Below are 19,485 nucleotides of genomic sequence, written 5' to 3'. Positions count from 1 at the left end.
CTTGACCTATTTACAGCGGCTCCTCGGAGGGAGGCTACCCTTCCGACGGACCCATTTTATCCTGCACGGTCGCTTCGTAGAGAGCGCAGGGGAGTCTGTACCTATTGTCATCAACTTTCGCTGTTTACCTTCAATATCTCCCTTAATTCACCTCCTATCAAATTGTGCTTTTGGGATTCTGCCGATCAGAATCTGATACCAGGCTGTCTTAAATTTCAATCGAATCCTATCATTGCTTCCAAAGTTGTATTTTTATGTTTTTTTACCCGAGGACCGGCCTCTTTGCTCGGGAAACCGGCTTGTCCTCCGTATTCCACAGTGCAACTCTCGGTGAACAGCCACAATCCAATTCTTTTTATTGCTTATTACGGTGATTAATCTATTTACCTGATAGTTAGCAAAATTTGATCGTTATAATATTTTTGATTGTAAAGCATGGGGTATAGAAAACAGAGTTATTCAGGGTGTCTACCAGTCATGAAATTCATGAAAGTCAGGAAGATGTAAAGAAATCAACATGTAGGTCAAGAAGTCCATAAAAATCTGGAAATTATACTTGCGGTCAAGAAATGTTGCTATCACAATTATTGATTGGTTGATTTAGTTTATTTTACTTCACTTTTCTGCCTCTTTCACTAATCGCGAAGATGAGGATGAATGGTGGTGAGATAAGATGGATGAAGAAACAATCACATACACACAGGGACGAGAACACAAGCCCTACATATGATTATTCTGGCTGTGAATCCAGACGCGATAATTTCGCTCGTCTGCCAAATGCAATCCGGGATGGATTAAGATGAAGCAAGTCTAATTCTCTTGTAAAATATCTAAACCGTAGATCACTATTTCTTGATAAGTTGAGTATATGATGTTTAGTTTTGTACTAGTCGGATATCTTGTTAGCGATTAAACTGGTGACGCTTGAAAGCACGAAACGAATCTTGCTTATATTTGAAATTTATTGGTTTATTGGGTGTTTTAAGCCCACTATATGCACTGTAAGGGTAATCCGGAATGGACCTGCAGTTTAAAGTAGGAAGGGAACCACTATGTATCTCCACCGGGTATTGACCCCGGGACCCTTATCTGTGGTACTACTGAGTGTAAGATTAAATTAGAATGACATTAATATTGTGTGAAGAAAAATTTAGTGAGATTATTTAACTCCCATTATTTGAAGATGAATTCGACATCTGAAGTATTATCTACGTGCACACAACACGTTTAGTCGAGTATGTAAGAGAAAGAAGCCGATTCATATGAGGTCTCAATACAATTCACCTCCTGTGTGTATTGGGTGAAGAACAGACAGCTGCTTGTTTGGGACAAAATAGAGGAAGCACGAATTGACGAAAAACATCGCCATACCTCCAGGGCAGATCGTCAATGTGCAGTATTACTGTACATTTTTCGAACATAACCTGCCCCCTCTTTGCAAAAGAAGCACTTTCTGCTGAATCCTCTCATCATTTTGCAAGACAATGCTCGGGCGCATGTAGCGGCACCTGTGACTGACTTGTCAGCTCCATGAGGCTTGAAGACGCTCTACCAGCCCCTTTGGCTTTGATTTGATCACAAAGGTGAAGATTCCGAACTGTCCCAGAGATTCTTCAGGCAATAGACCGCTCCATTCAAACCCTTAACAGAAGACGCGCTGCTATAGAAATACTACGACTTCCACATCTCTAGCAACGTTTGTACACAATGCTGGTGACTACATCGAAGGGCAGTAAAAGTTTCACAAAGGTATCCCTTTTGTATCATTTGAGAATAAGTAGTTGCCACTATTACATTTCCAACACACGTATTTAAGCTTTGAAATGTTAATTACACTAAGATACTGCGTGAAATACAACCGAATTTGAACACGGAACAAATTAATAGTATTTTAATTGGCTCACGGCAGTTCATTTCCACGATAGAGAAGTCCTCCATCCCTGACATTCTTGTCGATGGGAAACCAATTTCATTTTCGCTTTCGGCCAAAGGCCTGGAAATCGTTGTGGACGAAAACCTCATTTGGCGTGATCGTGTGAAGGCCATCTGCGAAAAAAAAACTTATGCAGCATTGCACTCACTGTACTGCCTTGAAAACATTTTACCACAAGAGGTAAAGAAAACACTCGTGGAGTCGTTAATTCTGTCTCAAAAAGACTACTGTGACTTGACGTATATTGAACTCAACGGTGAACTAGCAAGACGTCTACAGCGAATGCAAAATGCATGTGTGCGCTATATTTATAATAACAAATACTTTGACCACCTGACCCTAGCTTTCAAGGACCTAGGCTGGTTCGACCTTTCCACTCGCCGGTGCTTCCACGCTCTAACAGCGCATTACAAAATAGTAAACTCACGAGAGCCCTCCTACCTACTTTCTCGATTTCAACCCCTATGAGCAGCTCACACCTTTGCCACCCGTTCGCGAGACAACTCCCTGCTGACCATCCCCTCCCACAAGACAACGTTTTAAGGAAATTCCTTCACGGTCACTGCCACCAGAGCGTGGAACGACCTCCTCTTCTTCTCTCGGCCAATTCAAATCAAAATTAAGAAATCATCTTCTGGAGTCTATTTACCAGTACTGAAAGCAGGGAAATAAAATAAATTGAAATCTTCATGTAAACTTGTAGGAACAACACCCGCTGACTTTTTCTGTAATTTGAGTATGTTTGTTGTGTGTGTGTTTATGTTTTACGTGATTTTTTTTTTACTTTTCTTACAGTGTATACGAATTTTTCTAAGTTTTTCATTTTTGTGTTTTTCTTTTCCTTTTTCTTGTGTTTTTCTATTCTGGTATTTTAATGTTTGTAGTTTTTATATATTTCACAAACAGTTAGCTACTATAATCAATTTATAAAATGTAGAGATGGTTTGTGCCTTAACTTCGCCATCCAAAACAAGAAGTAAATAAGTAAATAAATAAATATATAAGTAAAAAAAATATCGAGTTGAGACCTGTTTCACAGAATCGACGGATCAAAGGATTCCTTTCCCCGTCACACAGGGTTGCATTCCTGCCCATTTGTTCTTCTTTACATCGTAGGTGACAATTCTGACCAAATTCTGTTGCTAAATAAATTATGACCACTATATGACACTACAAATAACAACTGCGTCATAATTAATTTATGTGTAGCATACAAATTAAAAGCAGAATGTTGTTGAACTCTGACAAGAACACAAATTGGAAGGAACATTGAGTGAGAATGTAATATCTATTGTTGTTCGAAATAAAATACCCTTGCGAACATAACATTAAAATTAATTTCCCTTTCATTTTAGATTTTTTTATGGAATTTAGGCATAAATACGTTGAAAACTGCTAAGATATAGCAACCTTAATTTCGTTACAAATCACTACCACTGAACTAATTTTCTTTTTCTTAATGATTACAGTACGTCTATGTAGTAACTTCTATTTTCTTATTCATATATTCATAACTTATTTTCATGTTCCAGGGACACAATCAAATTGACACCAACACCTGACGAACCAGTGCAACCCTATTTGCTGTATGCTGACTGGACACCAGGCAACCACGCTCTTATAATGGTGTACAATTATGACATATACTACAGGCAGGGCCCGCGAGGGAATATCTGCTATCGAGTGACAGACACGGCGGTGCCTGGTATCATCAGTAACGGAGTTCCAGACTACGTCTATGAAGGTTAGTCAGTTGTCTTTCCTGTATAAGTTATGCTTACCTTAGGTATTTTCTACTCTTACGCCGGGCGCTCTACATGCAGGCAAGGGAAGTGGGGAGCGGGGAATACGCCGCAGATCAACCAGACAACAGCGGTGGCGTTATGACGTGACGGAAGGAAGTACTACACGCACCTTGTTCGACAGACTGCTGCGTTTCTTATCGCGCTGGATTGGTTGCTTTCCCGCTCCCCACTTCTCTTGCCAGCATAAGGGCTGCCCGCCGTAAGAGTAGAAAAGGCGTACAATAGAATACAACCACAATGGTTTTCAAAATAACACAATTTAGTATTTATTAAAATAACATAATGATCAGAATTATTGGAGTTTTCTCGTCCAAATTATTATCCCTTGTTGGAATTTAATTACATTAATGAAAATCGGATCGGTTCTTATGAAGTTATGTATTAATCAAATTAACCTTCCGTTTGATTGAGCTGCAGTAAGTAATAGGATTGAGACTGTTGGATGTCGATTCCACAAACAACTTGTATTACACTTATTACATAATAAAAATAATGTTTATACTGAGAAAAGGGTTATAAATTCACAGGGCGGGGAAGGTGAGGGAGGAAGGGGGGTGTTTTGGTATAGAAACTTTGGGGTAGAAAATTGACTTTTTCCATCTGACATCTTCATTTTGATCATCAATCCTTTGGGAAACTGTAGGTCAAAATAACATTTGCGGTAGTATATCAATGTAAAGCTCATAAAACTTTTTTCTTTTATTTTTTTTGTCTCAAAGTGATATTACACAGTGTAAAAAGTTACAGAGGGAAGAAAGATTTTCTGCACTATCTTTTCTTTCTTTGAAATATTTTGTGCAACACTATTTTTAAAAAAATGTGTACTGACTAGAAAGTTTTTATCTTTAAAAACTTTAAAACGAAAAAATAAATATAATAAAATCGGATCATTCATTATAAAATTGCAGGCAAAAAAAAGCTGAAAGTGTATTCTGCCCGTGTCTAATCACGTGTAAGTTACAAACATGTCAAGTTCCATACTACTGGATATAAATTCACCATTTTTGTTAAAAGTGTAACTTTTGCCCTTCTGACTTATTTGTTTCTCGCCAATTGCTCGCCTCTAATGTCAATTTTTGCCAGGGTGGTACATACGATAGATGGAAAATAAAGATTGAAAAAAGGCCAGATTGCGCATTGAAACTTACAGAAACACGAATAGTTAAGAGAGCAGAATTAATTATCTCTCGGTGAGAAGGGCGTATAATTACATATTAGAGGAGGAAAAAGAAAAATGTGAAGCTGAAAATTTCGAAGAAATTAAAAAGGCTATCTCGGAGAGAAATATCTTGACATTATGGGGAATTCTACGTAAATTAAGGAGTCAAAAACAGCTGGGTACTTTTTGAGCAATATATTTGAACCGTTTCTTACTTGGTGAGGACGTGGAGGGATCTCGGATAGAAATTGCACGTGAATTATACTTCCTAGGGGACTATATACCGATTCTAGATGAGGATATACGATTAGCTGAGCTAAGAATGGCGATTGGGAAACTGAAAAAGGGGAAAGCAGGGGAGTGGGGTTGGGTTGTGACGGAACGGATTTCTTTAAAGAAATAGGGGAAGACATGAATATGCTAGAAATCCACAGTAAACAAATAGACAAGATTTTCAAGGAGGGATATTTTGCGAATGTTTGGGCAACATCACTAATTTGTCCTAGTATATAAAGGCAAGGGAATAGGAACGACCCAGGCAATTTTAAGGGTACTTTTTGCTACCAATATGGAGCAAAATATATGCGCATATTTTAAACCAAAGAATACAAAAGTGGGCAGAAATATTCGATGAAATTTCCCTTTTATAATCAGGATTTGAATAGATGTTACAAGAAAGACTACACAATTACCAACCTTCCTAATACAAGCAGAAATGGTAGGTAGATTAATCTTGACATTTATTCCATTTCTTAATAGTAGAATGTTCGTCTTAATTAACAAACAGCTCTTGGTGAAAAGGTCGCCCCCGAACTCCCACAATGGGAAAGGCCTGAACCTCCCCGACAGCGTAGTGGTAACATCGTCGCCTTGTATTCAAAAGGTCACGGTTCGATTCTCGATGGAGACACATGGTGGTTCGGATCCTACTTTAAACTGTAGCTCCAGTCCGGATTAGCCTTTCTGTACATAGAGTGGATCTAAAAACAAACTGAAACAAACAAACCATTTATTTTTTCTGTCCGTGAACTTAGATGTATCAAAAATCAGAGTTAGATATATTGTACGACCAAACGGGCACTTCACAATCACTTCACGATTCGTGGTTCAATATTATTTTTAAATATGTGGGCAGGCAGTCATGTCCGTTTGCACTGCAGTAACATATCATAAGACTATTTCTGCAATATTAAGGAGGAGCTGGCGCCAAATCCGCCAATGGGACTATCTTATCGTCAAACTCCATTAACACTGGTGCGACCGGGCAGTGGATGTGACGCAGTATCAGGGTACTTGCTCAGCCAGAGGGGACCTGATAACTTGACAGAGGGAGTTCCATTCAAAATGTCGAATGAACTTACTTCCTTGGCCCCTTTATTGACCATATATCAAATATTTTGCACGACTATTTATTTTACCAGAACAAATCATTCAACAATTGTCTATTTGCTGCAGCCTAGAGGAAAGAAAGAAGAAGCGCGTTCTACCTTACCTTCCCTCTGTGAATGTTGGAAGTACGTTGCAGCGATTGTTTTAAAGGTTTACCTCATCTCTATACATCTTTATTGTAAGCTTATAATTAGAGACTGGATTTTAAAAAGGACAAAAAATAAAGGAAAAATTGTTGCCAAATAGAGAAAGAAAAAGGACTATAGTTTTTTTGCACTCCACTGAAAATACAATTTTAAATCAAAGCGCAATATATACCATTCATATATAAAAAGGGCTAGATTAAATTTCGTATTAATGTATTCCTTTTTTTATATGAATGGAATATATTGTGCTTTCATTAAAAATAATATTTTTAGTGAAGAGCAAAAATAAACTATAGACCTTTTCCATTTCCTTTTTTGAAGGTAAAGTACAGCGAATAATCTTACCATCCGTTTCGATGGAATCTTCCTCGCAACAGCTTACAGCATTCCATAGCTTGCTGCCACTTGTACTGTACCTGGCTTCGTCATTTCACTGACACTCAATACTGTCGTCACTGTCACACAGTAAAGTTACAACTATTCTAAAAACGTTCACAATAAAAGTCTAAATCTAGCAGATAAGTACACTTTCAACCGAACAGACGTGCCGCTTACAATGCGTTTGTTGCTGCGTAAGGCCAGATCGCATTGTTTCAACAATCGCTGCAACGCACTCCCAACACGCGTGGAGGGAAGGTGAGGCAGAAGGCGAATAGACAATTGTGCAATGTATTGTTCAGGGGAAGAAAGTAGTATAAAATATTTGATATCTTGTCAATAAAGGGAGCAAGGAAGATGTTTTTTAAAAGTTGGAAGAAGGAATGTAGGCTGAAAAACTACAGTCGGGACGCGATAAGAAGTGGCATGCAATCAGAACGCAGAACGGCAGAACGTGACCAAATTCTGTCTCCTCGTTGGCTGCCATGTGGCTGGGTGTTGTCTGCGTTGCCACGTTCGCACAAACAGACGGACAGGCTAATCAGCTGTTGGCAAACTCGGGAAAAAATTAAGCGTCACGCGAAATTAAGCACGTAGGTATCAGTATGCTAATATATGTTATTTCCGTCGTAAAGTGATGATTTAACGAATCTAGAAGTTTGAATCTGAAGTTTCTTGTAGGTTGCAACAAACAGTGCCGTCCGCCCGTTGCCAAGGCACACAACACACCGGCTCGGTCCCCTCGAAAGACCAAGACCGGGCGTCGCTGCCTACCAATTATCTTTCTGTTACAATATATGCCACGACTAATTCTCAGTTCCTGCGGGGCATGAGAGTCCGCATCCCAAAGTTCGGGTAAGGGTCTGCTTTTGAATAATAAAATAATAAAAAAATATGTTTACTTAACCAAGAACCTTAACCCTAAAGTAGGTAACCTTCCTTACGCTTAAACTTATAACGGTCAAATATTGAGTGACAAGTAATTAATCTAATTGCCCGTTAGTAGGAATTAATTGCAATTGGTAATATTAATATCCGTCGCGAATACAGGTGTCTAGCGAACTGTCTTAGCCAGCACAAGCTTGCTCAACCACCGTTTTTCGCCCGAATTCGGATTTACATGCATTCTTATGGGAATAGCAAGAAAAATGCAACTTCTTAACCAATGGACCGAATTGGATGAGATTTTAACCAGCGGAAGACCACATCATGAAAGTACTGATTCCAGGATTTGAGCCTAATCAGAACAGAAATACGGGAGTTATGGATTATTAAAGATTCATCGCTGGATTGAATAGAAGACGGAACCCTACTGAGTTGGCCTCTCGGAACGTGTCGAATACAATGGAGGAAGAGTTAGCCTAATCTCTGCACGAGGGGCTGCTACCAGAGGTTAAGGACCAGAGTGAGCATTGACCAGGATAGGAGGACAACGGTCAAAGCACCAGAAACAATAAACAAGCACCTGATCATAGAGGGTAGCGCGTCACTACGTTCAAATCTGGAATAAAAGGGATGATTTGGAATAGCGAGACACAGTTTTGCTACAGTTTTGCCACAGTTTTGCCTACAATCGCCACCGGAGTGTGAGCTAAGCACAACCCAGCTGCGAGTTGCAATCGGACCCGAGGTCTGGATTTGTTTTTCCTCGAGTGAGTGTTTTAGAGCCATGGAGTAGAGCAAAGTAGAACCAGGGGGTCGTTCTCCCCCTCGCCGTCAACGCATCCGTGCACATACGTGTGGTTATGTGAGAGTAACGCCAGACACGTCCACCTGTGTCAATCGTCCGAAACAACGTCCTAAGTAGTAAAAGTTAATAACATTTGATATCCATGTGAAACCGCGAATGGCTCATCGCGTATGTTTGTCTCATCGCCCAAGTCACGTATCTGTACTTACGAGTGACCGCGAAGAACTGACCTATTATTGCGCAAGTTGTCGTATGGAGTCGACAGTGTACGTGTACCGTCCTGGACGTCCCTGCGGAGTGAACGAGTGAAGCCAGGATCCGATAATGCCAGATGGAGCTGCCGACTGATCCACTTTCGCCAACCAGGATAACCGGGAGGTGCAACAATGGAGTGTGGAGGCCTTCCAAAACTGTAGGACCACTTTCACCCAACCCAGGTCAGAGGGAATGCAGCGAAGGTAAGATCCAACCATGTGCGTGTGTGAGAGAGATGACGACTATCTACCGCGAATCTGCGTAAATCAAATCATTGCTTAACTTAAATCAGTGCTATGGCATCCCTAGGCATCGGTATTCTGGCGGAGTAATCAATTTACAGATGAGAGTTTATGTTAACAGCAAACAATAGTTCATTGAATATATTTATACCTTCAGGAAAGATAGAAGGGGTTCGCACAAGGAACAATTATTCACTTTATGCTTAAAATCCTAAACGATAAATTGTAAAAGGCAATGTAGCCAAGACATAGCAAGAGTATGGTCAAAGTAGTAAATAATCTAACCTTTGTAATTGTCATATTGTCGCCATATGCCATGGAATGAGAGTATGAATGTGAGATCGAGTGAAAGAGGGCAAGATGTAATGTGTATTTATCTGTGCTTTAATATATATGTATATTCAGAAACACCGTAGTATTATGTAACGTCATTTCAGGTATTTAAAATCAAATCCTCCTAGGTTTATTCTCGGTAACTCCGACTGTTAGGCACTTATCCTGACCGTATTATATTTCATGTAATGTTTAATTCGCCCAGCAGGTGAGGCGAGCGATTCTTCGATGTTGCGTTGCTAAGCTCAGTTCAGTTGAGTTAATTGAGTTAATTAGTTAGTTATTAAATTAGCAGCCCGTAACAAACTTCCATCGTGATCGCACCCGCATCCCACTGACCAGTGAGGATACGCATGCGAGTCGCGAGCGAAATCAGCATAATCTAAACTGACGTCTTATGGATTGATAAAGCCTCCGCCTCACTGACCAGTGACGGCGGGACACCTCACCAAACCAAAAGGAGGCCAGTTAATTTGTACTTATGAACCAAATTTACTATAAGGAAATACCCATTAACGATTACAAATTTATTTACATCTCAAATTTCCAAAAAACTTTCCAAAATTAACATGAGAGAAGGTTTTCCGTTTAAACCTTAATCAACTTATTCACAAATTCAAACATAGTTATGTTAAAAGAAAAATATACAAACTTCTGATCAAAAGGAAAACTACAACAATGCCAAGATAAAATTTAGATCATAACGACTTCCATAATATAGTCAAAACTTTCTATTGAGTAAACATAAAACCCAGAGAGCATGTCCATATCCCATCACAGAACTAACACAACTTTAACTTGGTTTCAAACAACGGGTGACAAATTATTAACTAAAGGTCGACAAAATTACTACGTGTTATTAACCAAAACCAAAGAAAAATTTGCATAACATCTTTCCGTAAATTTCTATTCGTGCTTCTGTCATATTTTCACATCTGCATTATGTTCTCTAGAACTCATGAGGTAAACTACCATCTTCAGGGTCAACCTCCAAAAACATTCATAACAAAATAAAAGGGGAGCCTTTCTCTACCCAATATCAAAGCCATATCTCGGCCACAAATTACAAATGTCCACGTGGAATTCCTTAACATAATAGGGGACTCTATGTCTACCTTTTTGGCTACTCACATTGCAAAAGCAAAACAATAGACTTTTACATTAAATGAATTTCTAGAAAAGCATATACTCGACCGGTCACCTATTATAGCTGTTTCAAAATTACATCCAATATAAACCTAAATAAAAGAAACCATAAACCTTCCTTAGCGTTCCGGATACTCAAACTTTAAAACGGACATGTAAACTACATAAGCTATCAGATTTAAAAGACACCCTCTGACCAGAGGTATGCTCTCGGATTAAACTAAAAAAGAATCAAATGTATTTAATTGAACCTCCTGACCAGGAGAATTCAGAAAAAAAAATTACTCGACGAGAAGGATGTTTAACTTTGATGAGCATAATTTATTTAATTTGAATTTACATCGGAGCCACACTGACCAGTGCCAGCTTCGACAGAATTTAAAATTTATGGATATTCAAAGTTTAAATTATTAAGATTAAATATTTATATATGAATTAATTATTTATAAGCCTGCCAAAATCCCCTTTAAGGATCATGCTGACCAGCACAAATCCTGAAAGGCGGCTTACGGAAAACCTCGGACATTGTGAAAGGGAGAGCTGACCAGCCACTCCCCACACAACACCCGTATTCTCCTAGCCCTGGACCTCGACAAGCGATTTAATCACCTAAAGATTTCGGAACATACTGATTTACTAATTCTTTTGCCAGCGAAACGGCTGGTATTTATACTCGCGGGATTGCGCAATTCTATTCCCTGAACAAAAGATTTGGACTTACTGAAAGTTATTTTTAGCCTAAACAATTACCCCGTTGAAAAAGAGCATATCGAGAAACACAATGAAAACTAAACTACAGCGCCTTGAATAATGTAGTGTGGAAACGGCACGGTTCTGCGCTCTCTGGATGGTTCCACTCGAAAATGATCCGCTAGAGGCGCTAGTGTTGGATCCGGTGCTTGGTATTCGTCTGCTTATAATGGAATTAAATGGAGTTTTCGCTGCAACGTCTGATTCTTTTACATGAAGAATTTCGATGAATGTGATAATTGCTATGATATTTGGTACAGTGGTCGCGAAGATATTAACGAACATTCTAGACAGTCGACCACGTCCTGCTATCGTCATACTTTCGTTAATAATACAGGAGAAAAAATACGCGTGGAATGCTCTTTGCAACTAAATTTTTGTGTATGAATTAGGTTCATTATTATTATCATCATCATCATTTCTTTTAAAGATATACACACTGAAGCATTTGTATTTTTGATATTTACTGTCTCTTTTCTTCCGCTTTAAACTAATCGTGGCGATGATGATAATGATGATTGCATGATATGACAAGGAGAACCCCACAAAACTTTCTTAGTGCCATCGACATGAGTGTAAGGCAACTTTCAAACCAATGGGACAAGCGACACGGGATGTTCACACTGTCACACCAGTGACACACACTTCCAGACTGTAAAATTGCATTCATTGCACATGAAGTTCCAAACAGCAAACGACACGTTCATATGGCTTATTCGCGTGCTACTTGTTACTTCGGTCGGAAAGCTCCTTAAAGGAAGGGTGCTGAGACCGAAGCGACGCGCTACAGGGGGAGTTCCCAACTAAGTGACAAGCGACATGGTGCCTTCAGTCTATTAGCAAGCGTTGCTTGCGAACAACAGATAGGCGACACGATAAACCGCACTTTACAACAACAGATCTAGACGACACGATAAGACACTCGTGTCGCTTTCTAGCTTGTGCGTCGCTTAAACTGGGCCATTTCCTCAATAGCTTGCAACATGTTGCCGTGGTTTGTTGTTCGCGCATGAGTGTCTTGTTTTAGGGATATTGCGCACCAAAGCGGCACGCGACACTTATCGCTTGAGGATTTCACCAACCGAACGCTGGCCTGTGCTGCACGTCATGCCTTTACAATGTGAAATGTTGCTCTTGATTGGCTCGTTTCCAAGTGACATGTGTCGCGTCTGGCTTCGGTATGAAAGTTGCCTTGGACCAAAGGACCCGTGTCGAAATCCTCGTATCGTTTGTCGCGTGTCGCATTGGTCTAAAATCTCCTTGAGAAAACGGTGCAGTCAGAGCTTGTGTCCCTACGGTTCGAATGGCTGCATTGATTACCGACTGCTCGCTTTCAAGCGACTCTTGTGTTTTGTCGCCTCGGTATGAAATATCTCTCAGGATACTATTTATATTCTAATAACATAGAAAAATAAACTCTAATACACAGTCCAAGACCTGACGTCCGGAATCACATTGCGATGTTTCTTCTTGTGTTACGCACGCATGCTACTTATTTATTCATTTTATTTTACTTTTCTATCCAAATTAATGCCATTTCGTGCCTGCAAATCACTCCACAAATATAACTGTTTCCATCAATTCACGTGCTGCCTTTCAAGACAAACAAATCTACATCATATATTCCAAAAAGTAACAAAGTCGCATTACTTTCATAAGAAAATTAGCACCGACATTGATCGCACTGCCATCTATGTTTCTCATCCGTCTGGGGAACCAGTTTCTTGGGTCGTTTTCCACACTACGTTATTCAAGGCGCTGTAGCTAAACTTATTTACAAAACCGCGCAGCGCCAAACGAAAAAGAACCCATTGTTGATAAGAAAGAAAAAGAATGCAAGCTTCAACTTGCTTTGTGTTCTTTTTCGCTTGGCAGATACTGCGTTACAATTTTAACAAGGATAAAATATACATTCAAAAAGATTAGACTACAAAAGAATTTATACGAGGGCTATCGACAAGTAATTTGAATAATAAAGAAATTTACCAAAATTTATCAATCGTTACAATGTTAACGTTAACTTCCCGTGTGAATTTTACATTCTGGCAAGCATGAAACATTTTATCTTCCTGCTCTACACAGCAACCGAAAACCTTCACTGAAAGAACCTCTGTTGTGTTTTTATTATGGTACATTGCAAGCATCAGCTACCGGCATATTTTTACTTGTGTTGTATCGTATCATAATTACCTACAAAAGAAAATGCGTCTTGTGTTATGAACAACTGTGGCAAATCGTTCTCCTTTGATTTCATGCCGCCTCTCTTTGCCTTATTTGTCACAACTCAATACCGACCGCAGCTATGCCAGCCTATTTTTTTTGTATACGAAACTCGCCCTTTGTTTTGTAACGACATGGAATTTATACTTCTGTGACATAGTTGAAGCTTCAGAACGTACAAATGAAATGTATTTCTTTAAAATTAGGGCGAATAACGTATAAACAAATTACATACAACTTCGTTTAGTTAACACGTTTTTTAAATAATATTTTGCGGAACCTACAAAAATTTACCTTTTATACAGAATTTCACAGAACTGAGTTACTGTATTACAGATATGAATTTATCAAGAACAAATAAATTGTGCGTGAATTGATTGATTGATTGATTGAGTTGGTGTTTTAAAGTTCACTTCATGCACACTACGGCTAATCTGGAATGGACCTACAGTTAGAAGTGGGATCCAAACCACTATGTGCCTCGACAGGGTATCGAACCCAGCACTACTTGATTACAAGGTGACGACGCTTACCCTACAACTGTACCATCGGGGAGGCACATGTGGGTGCGTGAAGTGAGATAATTTGGGAAGCTACATGATAATACAGGCTCTGGCAATACAGAGTTCAATTAATTACAACGAAACGCTTGGCAATTGCTCGATTTCCTAAACATTAATGATACAGGTACATGTGTAATTAATGCTTCGATCTACCTGTATGTAAAAACATAAAAAAATGAATGAAAGAACAGAAGTAGTAGTTAAAGAATCAGTTGTTTTTGCTGAGAATGAGAACAATGGAAGTGTCCCGTTGTTGACTGTTTAACCAGATGTTTAATCCTACACGCGTTTCTGTGGTCTCGCGAAAATCCTGAAGTAGGTTAATCCGGCAACTGCGCGTCGCTACCAGAGCGGGTGGTTCCACGCCGGTTGCTAGCGCGTCCCGACTGTAGTCAATAAAGAGACCGGAAAGCAAATGTTTTAAAAAAAGGGAAAAAAAGGAATGTGAACTGAACTAGGGAAAAAATGGGAATCCAAAACCATTTAATCTTGTTGGTGAGATAATTGTCAACTCTGTTGTCATGATCCGTGTTCAAAAATAAAAAATAAAAATAAAAAACGACTGCCCTTTAAAATCCGGTTTCTACTTATGATGTAAATTGATTGGTTATGAATCCAGCAGGAAGATGCAGTTGCTCAGCAAGTCTGTCTCGTATTGGCACACAAAAAGCAATTAGACTTGTTATTACATGAAATTCGTTAAATTTTACCAAAAATACTGATGTTACGTGGTGGTATTTAAAATGTAAATTTAAACCAAATATTTCATATTCACATATTTCATTTGCCACTTTTAAGTAAGGGGTATCCCTTATATTTGAAGCTTAAATTCAATGCACTCAAATAACACATCTAGTATTCTACATTCGTATTCTGACGTAAATGTAACATATTGTTTTTGGGGAGGGGGGTTATGAAGTTTATTTCTCATCCGTATGAAGTTTTGTGAACATTTCTGTCGAATAAATGTTTCCTTTCCAGTCTGTTGTACGGGTGTTTCTTAAGAAGGTCTTCTTCTTAAGTAACTAAGTTACATTCATTCATTTAAAATAGTAACCGGTTCCAGTTACTCATTTTAAAAATAACTGAGTTACAGTTATTCATTTTAAAAATTAACTTAATTACAGTTGCTCATTTAAAAAAATAACAGTTATATTTAATAATTTTTAATAGTATCTTAGTTATAGTTACTCAGTTAAAAAGTAACCAGTTACAGTTGCTCGTTAATAAAAATAGCTGAGTTACAGTTACTCATTTTAAAAAGTTTTAAAAAGTAACTTAATTACAGTTACTCATTTCAAAAAGTAAATATTTACAGTTACCGTTACTCAAAAAAATACTGCTACTTCCAAACACTGACGAATTGTTGATTTCTTTCCAGAGGAGCTTCTAGGGAGAAACCACGCCATTTGGAGCTCTGACGATGGCCAGATGATCCTGTATGCGAGCTTCAACGATAGCCAGGTGGAGGAGATCAAGTTCCCCTGGTACGGCGCTCTGGAGGAAGGGAAGCTCTACCCCGATATAAGGAGCCTTCGGTATCCAAAAGTACGTAAAATTAAATTACATAAATCTTTTAATATCCTTAAATATAATAACTGATTGAAAAATGATGTAGAAATTGTGGTATCCAATTGTAGAACGTACGTACTTTCTAGACAATCCTTGCCAAGGGAGATATTTTACTGTAGAATGATACAGTGCTTTTCACTGTCAAGTCGTCCGTGGAACGGCGACTATCGCGCCGGGAAGTGCGGGCGCGTCTGCTGGCAAACTTGACCGGCATAACCGCTAGTTATGTAATGAATCAAGCTCGTACAATTACATTGACAGTTACAATTAAAATGAGCACATAAATACACTGTAAACAAAGGTGTTGCAAATGTCCTGCATCCGCACAGTTATTGCATTTTTCTTTTTCAGAAAATTTTCACTAACGCGTATCAGTTTCGATTCAGTTTCTCTCCTGATGTTTTCTTTCATTTCTTCTAATGTATGGCTTTAGGTTCAAGAGCTTGGTAACTCGACAGCAGACGTCATGGAAATGTGTATTTCTTGTGGAAGGTGCCGGAGGGATTTTTGAGGACTATGTTTCAATCGTATCCAACGTGCTACTTTCTCCCCAGTAAGCACACACCCTTTGCTTCTTATCAATAACACACCCCCCGTTTCCCTAAACTTGTTCACAAGTTTTCTAACGCTCTCTCTGTGTGGAACAGGAATATCTGCGAATTCTTCTGCAAAAATGCCTTCTAACTTCCCTATAAGAATTCGTAATAACGTAAGAGTTGTACATAAGAATTTGTTTAAAATTGTACTGAAAGCGTTGTACTGTATTATTGGACTGCAGGAGAGCACGAGTAATACGTTAATACCAAACAATCTAAAACACTTGTTAACACCTTAACACTTCACAAACACGTGCAAAGTAGACACCAGCTACCTGGATAATGAAGCACTGGCCCATCCAGTGCCAAGGTCAGCGTAAAGCTGGGTGTATAAATTCCGGGAGACGCGCTCTCACTGCCCGGCGTGCTAGCCCTCGCTCCACGGCGACTTGATCGTGAAGAGAACTGTACTTGAAAGTTCGATGTTCGTCCCAACATATATTACCACATTTCACATTCTCAAATAAAAATTTACCAATAAATATGCATAAATATAATAACTTCTGCACATATCTAACAAATTTCACATCTTTTCCATTTCTTCCCAATTTGTAACGTGGTGGCTATTTCTTTTAACCTGAAGAACGAAGTTCCCGGATTCCAGGGAACTTAAAATATGTTATTCTTCATTAATTTCTAATTTTCCAATTTGACTTCAAAGATGCAAATTTTTAACCTGGCGGTTATTTGCCACAATTTTGATAATGTCATTTCTGGGCATTTATAGAACATTTAATTTCTTTGGGATTTTTTTCCAAATCCAGTGTTAAATTTCCTGGACACGTGGACGTATTAAAAGGGGTTCAACGGGTTCAACCCCCTCCTCCTTTGGATCAGTAAAATTACCAGATTGCCTGTTCTATCCGCTATGTGCAGTGACTCGTTCCTAAAAAATTCTTCAGATTTATTTTGTTATCATAAATTACAATCGTAGAGAACGGGATAGGGATGGGAAAAAAAATAATTCCACACACCATATAGGACTGCAAACCAAATGTCTGCAATTTCCTGATAGTTTCGGAATTTCTCTGTAAAATACTCAGAAAACTCCTGACATATCACAAATTCTATAATGCCACATGTAATTTCTGCCCGAGGCAGCTGCTTATGAACTTATAGCGCGAACATTATAATTTCATTAGAAGTTCCCGATAAGGGGTGTTACCATTCAAGACGTTCTAATTTTTTGATAATTTGAAATTTCCCAACTGTTTGATAATCTCGAAAGTCGATAAACCATTTTCCAAACACTAGATCGGAATGGGAAACTTGACCCTATTGAAGATTGTAACTGCATCTGGGTTAGCTTCAGCTATTAGTACTTCTACTCTCTCTGGATTGGGTGGGTGTGGATTTAGAAAAAAAATAATTAGTGAAGAATATGATGGTGCTGATGTAATGGGTGTTAGAATTAAGAGGGTGAGATACATAAAAAAAATCAGAAAAGTGTCCAAAAGCAATTTTTGTACATTGTTCAACACATATTTTAACCATATTTTAACCCTCACTATTGCCCATTTCTATGGAATTTCTGCAATATTGAGACCATCATATCAGTTATATGTTTTCCTTCTAGAGTCGTCTCAAAGGAGCAGCCCCCTCCCCCTGGTTAGCACATCTTGGGTCCCGGGTTCGAAACCCGGAATGGGCACTGGCGTTTGTGGGTGTCCATTCATCAATTTCATCATGTCATCACTCAATCACTCATCCCGATCTTCGGAAATTAGCCAAAAGTGGCACAAAAAGCGAAGTAAAATAATAAGGTGGACAGAAAAGTATCAGTACTCAGTAGGGTGACTTGTGAAATCGTATACACTAAAGAAGAAACTTTACTGTTTTCCATTAGTGCACCATTTTGTAGTAGAAATGAACCAAAGTTCCTCTGAACACAGTCAAAACATTGAAAAATTGCAACAACTTATTCCAATATGAAGTGCCTGTTCCTCATTCATTTGAACAATGTGCCAAGATGTTGGATGGCCTGGTTGATATTTTTACGTTTCAAATATGAATGAAGAATGTAGCAAACAGTAATTGAAAAGACATGTCCAGGTTCTGAATTGTAGGCAGTAGAAAATTGTGACAAGCTCTTGTACTCAAATATGCACAAATTGTTGGTGATCTTGGCTACCCCGAGAGGATGTATTTAACATTAAGGAAGTTGAAATATTGTCCTCTCAATTCAACGGGAGATCCTTGACTAATGAACCCTGTACTGTTAAGTGTACATACATACGAATATTAAAATAACACCGATGATGTTATTTTCAATTCTGTAGCACGGAGGAAAAGACTAATTATAACATTGTAATTCTTTTTTAAAGAGAAGCTGTAATTAGCTTTTTCAAAAAAAAATTCTGCTCATTTTATGTAGAAAAATTAGAAGTTCGTAGAAAGACTTAATTTGATAAATGTGTGACCTTTCATGTGGTGGCAGCAGAGCCGTAGCTAGATGGGGGGGGGGAGGCGCGAGCGGGGCGGGGAGGGAGCACCGAACAGCAAGAAGAAAAACATTGGAATTTACTTCTAATAAGGATGCATGAGATTCCTTCGAAAGTATTTGCGCCCTATTAAAACAATATCATTGCAAAGATATTGATTTTTTTCTCGCTGCGCTCGCATTACAAATTTTTCTTTTAAGCAAATAAAAGAAAATAAATAAATATCCAATTTTAATATATATATATATACACACAGATATATATATATATATATATATATATATATATATATATATATATATATATATATATATATATATATATATATATATACAGATATACAGGGTGCTCGGAAATTCCCCTTACAAATTTCTAGGGGTAGGAGAGGGGACTGAGTTGACAATATTTGGAATAGTAACCCATGTCCGGAAACGTACCGTTTCCATGTTACAACCATACAATGTGTTGGATGTGCCTGTGTTGGTATGCAACAGGGTAGGTGGTACATGACGTCAGAAGATCACCTGATGACCCAAAATGTGTAATCATTTATTACAACCATGTCAAATGAGGTGTTACTTAAGGTACAGAGGTGAATGAAGTGTGACTCAGTCCATTATACGAAACAAATTTATTTGGTAACAATGCCAACACCTGTCTCATCAGTGGAACGCAACAATTTTTTTCTGTCTTCTGACTGGATGCGTCGCATACGGCACTGCTCAACTACAGTGGTTCGATGTGATGACCACCAACGTCGTTGCACACATTGTACCGAAAAATCATGTTTCGGTACACTTGCTCCATCACACCTGGTGTCCCGTCAATGTCTTGTGCAGTGACCATAACTCGTGCCAGCAGTTCGTC

The 19,485-nt window shown here is 38.6% G+C and overlaps 1 protein-coding gene across 1 annotated transcript in view; it reads left to right on the top strand.

Annotated features, from left to right (window-relative positions):
- Nucleotides 1-19,485, top strand: part of Dpp10 (Dipeptidyl peptidase 10) — a 283,634-nt gene that overhangs the window by 190,724 nt on the left and 73,425 nt on the right. The window contains exons 6-7 of the mRNA XM_083126292.1: nucleotides 3,466-3,677; nucleotides 15,391-15,557. Of these exons, the coding sequence (XP_082982418.1) occupies nucleotides 3,466-3,677; nucleotides 15,391-15,557 (379 nt within the window). The remainder of the gene's footprint in view (nucleotides 1-3,465; nucleotides 3,678-15,390; nucleotides 15,558-19,485) is intronic.

The sequence above is a fragment of the Lepisma saccharinum genome, chromosome 8 (genome assembly GCF_977018435.1).
Source record: "Lepisma saccharinum chromosome 8, izLepSacc3.1, whole genome shotgun sequence".
NCBI lineage: Eukaryota > Metazoa > Arthropoda > Insecta > Zygentoma > Lepismatidae > Lepisma > Lepisma saccharinum.
This window is presented reverse-complemented; position numbering and strand designations above follow the sequence as displayed.